The 6,336-nt window shown below is 43.6% G+C and overlaps 1 protein-coding gene across 1 annotated transcript in view; it reads left to right on the top strand.

Moving 5' to 3' along the window:
• Nucleotides 1–3,435: 3,435 nt before the first annotated feature.
• The window catches only part of LOC148896126 (low-density lipoprotein receptor class A domain-containing protein 4-like), a 48,285-nt gene continuing 45,384 nt past the window's right edge, over nt 3,436–6,336 (top strand). The window contains exon 1 of the mRNA XM_088998172.1: nt 3,436–3,858. Within this exon, the coding sequence (XP_088854298.1) occupies nt 3,765–3,858 (94 nt within the window). The 5' untranslated portion in view covers nt 3,436–3,764. The remainder of the gene's footprint in view (nt 3,859–6,336) is intronic.

Raw genomic sequence — 6,336 nt, 5'->3', positions numbered from 1 at the left:
CTAAAAGCCATCTTGTGTCCATACATTTCCGAAACAATGTATACTAACATAAAAATATCTTCAAGAAACTTGGGATTGATGACATCCACCATTTTACTGTGGACCTCTGTCCCCTCATTTTTCTAGCAGAATGAGGCAGTGGAATGCCATATAAACAGGAATGCAGACATAATATCAAAACTGTTTTTAATCTGTTGAATCAATTCACCTTTTCCATCTGATACACAAGTTGGCGCTTTAAATTAGTGTCACCCACTGCACCACAGGGGACCGAGGATATAGGTTGATCAATGAGACCTTAATGCTGTTTCACCCATACAACTCTTTTTTCATGGGCTGATCTTAGGCACTTTAAAATGATAAAGCGCAAAAAAATAGTGGCAAACAATTGTGCAAGAATATCTTCAATGATTGATTGTGTGTGTGCGTGTGCGTGTGTGTGTGCGTGCGTGCGTGCGTGCGTGCGTGTGTGTGTGTGTGTGTGTGTGTGTGTGTGTGTGTGTGTGTGCGTGTGTGTGTGTGTGTGTGTGTATGTGTGCGTGTGTGTGTGTGCGCGCATGTATCCAGACTTCAGTCATGGAGGAGGGTCGAGGAACCAGTAGACGAGGACCCATTTGGTATTCAGGAGGGCCTGGTATTTATCTGTCTGCTGGCTGTCTAGCCTGGTCTAGCCTGTTAGTGGTGTCACACTGCATGCTCCCGAGGGGACTAAATTGATGCTCCAGACAGACTGTGCGTGTCTGAGTGTGTATGTATTGTTTTGTGGTGTTGGGATGTTTGTGTGTAGAAGTGTCGACGTGAGCACTACTAGAATGCATATAGAGTTAACACACATATATATATATATATATATATATATATATATATATATATATATATATATATATATATATATATATATATATATATATATATGTATGTATGTGTATGTATGGATGGATGGATGGATGGATGGATAGATAGATAGATAGATAGATAGATAGATAGATAGATAGATAGATAGATAGATAGATAGATAGATAGATAGATAGATAGATAGATAGATAGATAGATAGATAGATAGATAGATAGATAGATAGATGAAAAGGTTTCTTCAGCTGTCATCTGTACTTTTTTGAAGGTGTCGGACGTTTTCGCTTCTTATCCAAGATGCTTCAGCGAACTAAAGTCTATTTTTTTATGTTATCAGCTTTAGATACTGTGACTTGTATTTGTTTAAATCTATGGACGTTTGTGTGGGTCTCTGTGTGCACACAGTAAAGATAATTATTTGATGACCATGGTTCGTGTTGCAACTTGTTTTTAAAGTTCATTTATTTTGCTTACTGGAGGGCCATTTCATTTTACTGCTGTGTAAAAATGGCAAATCAACAAGGTTACGACACTTTCAAAATATTTAGCATTTATGTACGGCATCCATCATAAAAATGGTCATTTGTGGCCACTCACGGGTGCATACTGCATATATGAATACGTCTGTCTCTCTGTCTCACAAGTTTTTTAATGCACTTTAGTGTCAATTCTTTTTTAAGTACAGTGGTACCTCGGTTTTCGAACGACTCACAGTTGGAACAAATCGGAGTCCGAACAAAATATTCGAGATATTCTTGCTTCGTAGTTCGAACAACAATCGTAGTTCGAACGCCGGTACGACGCGTGAGTGCGTACACGAGGGTGGGATGCTGAGCGGCGTACGGGTGTATCGCTGTGTTCGTGACCAACTGTTGTCGCTTGCAGACGTGCTGCGTTTTGCTCTCGCGTTTAATACAGGTGTACGAAGAGTTTTAGCCCCTAATCATGCCTCCAAAGAAAGTAAGTGCTGCTACCAGTGAAAAAAGAAAAGTAGTGCGTACAACTATTGCATTTAAGAAAGAAATAATGGCAAAATATGAAGGAGGTGTGCGAGTGTCTGATCTGGCGAGGGAATACAGCATGGCGAAATCTACCATCAGTACGATATTAAAGAATAAGGAGGCTGTGAAATCTAGTGATGTGGCTATGGAAGTGAGAGCAAGTGTCATTGGATAGATATTTGAAGAGAAAAGAACATCCTGTAGCCGAGTCATCCGTAGCAAAGAAATTTGAACGTGTGAGCAGCCCTCAGACAGAAAAGCTCCCCGAAGTTTTTATGGAAGGGGACTAAATGTCCTTCCTCCGTCCACCTGCGCCTTCTGCTGACCACCACAAAGGTAACAAATCTTATTCATAATTTTTTTCTTTACGAACGTACGATTCGCCTGGGTTACATTTATGTTTATGTTATTATGTTATCTTTGCCATTTTGCTTAACATTTTCTGAGACGTACATTGCTTTTTATGTGTTGGTCAGCATTTTAATGTGCAATTTCATGGATAAAATACTTTACTAAAAAGGGGTGTTGGAACGGATTAAAACGATTTACATTATTTGTAATGGGAAAAATGGTTTCAGTGTTTGAATAAATCGGTTTTCAAACAGGGTTCTGGAACGGATTACGGTTGAGAACCGAGGTACCACTGTTCTAATTGTGAGGCCTATTAGGTTTGTCAACTAACTGGTCAACATTGTCATCCGATGTCTGTGAGATTTGAATAACTTTATTTATTGTCATACTTCAGCTGGTACGATAATAGTATTAGTACAGTATGTGTCTTTAGATGCAGCCTTTTGCAGTTTGCCTGATTCAGGAGGCTATGGGGGGGGTAAAGGGGAGAGTGGAGGTCATGCCTCTCTGCAGCACATGTGGGCCTGAAACCACAAGACTGGTGCGGGGGTCAATTCAAGGTTAGCTTCTTCAAAGGCCTTCTCCATTGGTTGAGGCCAAGGGAGTGAAACTTGAAGCACCGTTCCCTCCCCCCAAAACACACCGGACCAGCCCTCTTCTTCCTCCTCTCCTCTGTTCGTCTTGCCCGGAGCCATTGTCAACCACTACCCGGACGTCTGCTACTCTTCTGACTCAAGTCAAACATTTCAGCCACCCCCTAATCAGAGACGCACGTGCATGCACCCCTATGTCATCTATTGTTGTCTGCGTGTTTCCAAGTTCATTTGTTGCAGTGCGCGCACATTTCGTGCACAAGGTCAAGAACATGAAAATATTAGTTCGTAGTCACCCAAACAAAAGCACTTGTCATGTACGGAGTTTGGGGTTTATTGCATTGCACGTGCAAACAATTATTTTTGTGTGTCAATATTTACTTTGATGTTGCTAAAGACGCAATGCTCTTGATACTTCGTAGGTCCCGGAAGTTGATCCATTAAAAATTGCACGCACGCGTGGTGATTCGCTATAGCTTGTACGCGTGCCCTTTCGCGTCGTAGTACTTTGACACTTTTTCCAAAAGATTTGTTTCATGTCCGTCCACGAGGCCATCGGTGGCGGTCGTCCCATTGAGTCTTATGATTGGATAGTACAGGTGTCAGTTAAGATTGTAGGCGGGGTTGATCCACCCCATCTCCCCCGTCCAATTCGAAGACAGCTGCTCGCGGCGGCGGACGACGAGGAACGACCGCGCGATGCGAGAGCTATTAAAATGTCTGAGCCAAGCGGCAACCGATTCGCTTTCCTTGTCCACTCCGAGAGAAATATGACGTGAGGAACAACGTGGAACGTCCGTGCGAAAGTGACGCGAGTCAGCCGAAGCGGCGGACTCTGCTGCCGCTGCCTGGAAGTTTTTTTTTCCCCCTTGGGGGCTCCCCGACGGCGTCGGCGGCGGCGTCGGCGTCGGCGGCGGCTCTCTCCTCCCCGGAGCGGTGTCCCGGTCCGCCGAGGCCACAGAGACCCATGCAAAACCTAACGGCCCCTGGCGGCTCCGGCAAATCCAATGTCACTTGCTCCTGCAACTGCACCGCTTCCCAGCCGCAGGGAATGGAGATATGTGAGTACGTTTCCGTCACCTTAAATCCGGCCCAGAGACGAATATAATGCCTAATGCGTTTGATGGACACTTCCAAGCCTAATGTCGTTTCGGACTTCGATCAGCTCGTTTGTGACTACGTACTGTCAAACATTATCCTCTCATTAATATTTGGGTGCTTTCATTTTGCGTACGACAGCGCACCAGGTGCACCAGAAACTTTGAACGGGCTTCCACCTGACTATTGGTATTTGTAATGGAAAATGCGTCTGTAATACTTTCAAGTTTTATGTGTGAAATCAGTCAAAGCGTGACGGTATTATGAGCTCATAGCGGGCACTGCAGCAGGGCGATCTCCAGACGCAAGAGCCGCTGAAACGATCACTTACAGTACATTCGAAGTTCTGCACACATTACTCATTTGGGTACGTTTTACATTACACATTTGTCGTTCGGTATGTTTTAAATCAAGAAACTTGACAGTTGTTTTGTTTCATGGCAGGTAGTTTCTATGAATTCCACATTTTCATTTGACCATTGACATCTGGGCGCATCGTGTATCAGCGATCCCTTCAGAGGGTTAAATACTTGGCAGTCGGCGCTAACAGGAAACGCTGGAATGGTATGATATGTCTGTCTGCTGTCTGGAGTAGCCCACGGAGAAACCGTCATTATCAGCTCAGCTCTAATGCTGCCTGCTAGATCCACTGCAGATGTTCTTCTTTATGACTGAGACAGAAGAGACATATCCAGGAGAGGTGAAATGCACCAAAAACACTCTTAGCACATAGTCAACATCAAGAAAGACAGAGGAATGTTCCCAACCAGGCAGCTAGACAAGAACCCCCCCCCCCCAAAAAAAAAAGACCTATACAAAAAGCGACATGTGTACGCACTCCCCAAAGACCAATGAGCAGATGTACACAAAAGCTGCTGGCTGAAGGGCAGAATTCCAGTTTTGTGTCATTTCCGCGGTGGCAGAGGCTCGACTCTGGCGACGGCTGGTGAATGTAGCTTCTTCAATTTAGATTTGGCAGGAGCGCGTGGCTGTAGTGACGCACCGTAACCAAGAAATGTATGTCTGTCTGGCGCACTAACTCGTGGCTCACCTTGCACTGCTGATGTGGCATTATCCAGTTTGTTCCTGGCACGAAAACACACACACGCGTACACACATACGCGCATGCACATGCACACATTTGAGTGATGCAGGCAAGGAGGAGAGGCCCAACTTCCTCAAACTGTTGACTGTTTGTTTTTCCCCCCTTCCTTTCTCCTCGAGTCTGTCTGTCTTATGTAACGCTTCCTTCTTGAGCTTTTCGTTGCATTTTGTCAATCAACATGCCACACTTGAGGGTATACATCCATCCATCCATTCATTGGTGTTAAAACGTGCTTGCTCGTCTTCTGCCTCGTCTCACAACAGTTTGCAAGGTTGCATAATGTTGCTCGTGCACTGATGAAATCTGGCTGAGAAAAGCGTCAGTCCTTTTCTTTTACCAAAGATAGTCTGTAGTGATGAAATAGTAAAAACAAATCCACAGCACAACACAATTCACCAAAATTGCGGTGGTTTTTCGTCTATTCCGATATTATACATACACATGAACGATCTCATAAATGTAATTGCTTTCATATTGAGTTTGCTTTCTTAGTTTTGAATTAGTTGCGGATTTGGAAACAGTGCTACGTCAGGTTTTATGTCGTGCTAGGCAACATGGCCTAAACCTCATATCGCAGTTAGGACCACATCCCTATCTTGGTAATCATTTGTATCCACCGAGCGTTCCCTGGTAGATCCTGAACAGCAGAGAAAGCATGTAAGATGCCTGACTGTACGACGTGAACACAACAGTTGTTGTTTTTTGATGTTGCTGCACGCTTACTCCCGTGCAAATGGTACATGACAGAATAGAAAGACGATGGAGAATATAAGGAACCTAGTCTCTTTGCTAGTTACCACGTCTACTGTAGGTCTCCAAACTAAAGTAATTGGCGCTGAGCAAAATGCGGCTCCGTCTTTTCTGTTTTTGAAAAGCCGTGTTACTTTACACACAGTGTCCCCACGATTTGCCCAAACTACCATTCCCAGACATGTATTATCTGTGTAAAACATCCTCCAGAGCACGTAGCAGCGATTTTGGGAGTGCTTTAAAATTCATGCCACTTCCTTACATCCATCTTATATCCATGAATTTGAAAGTATAAATTAAGTATTTATTGTCACTGGAACTCTGTCTCATACTCAAAATCTGTATTTGCGATCCACGGTGACATTTATGAATGAAGTTCAAATCCATCATCGTATCTTATCCAGCCTCTCCCCCCCAAAAAATAAAGACATCACATAATCGTCCAATAAATGAAAAATTAAGTTTGATCAAAAAGTTGAATGGGGTGCAGATTTATCATGCTTTGTCTGCACCATACGTTGTCCAAAGTGGTTTAGAAAGAAAGCCACATGATCATTTATTTGAAAACATAACTACAGTGAGACCT

Source organism: Hippocampus bargibanti, linkage group LG06 (genome assembly GCF_051943395.1).
Source record: "Hippocampus bargibanti isolate YZ-2025 linkage group LG06, ASM5194339v1, whole genome shotgun sequence".
Classification (NCBI taxonomy): Eukaryota; Metazoa; Chordata; class Actinopteri; order Syngnathiformes; family Syngnathidae; genus Hippocampus; species Hippocampus bargibanti.
The sequence above is the reverse complement of the archived record's forward strand: the minus strand, read 5'-3'. Positions and strand labels throughout refer to the sequence as shown.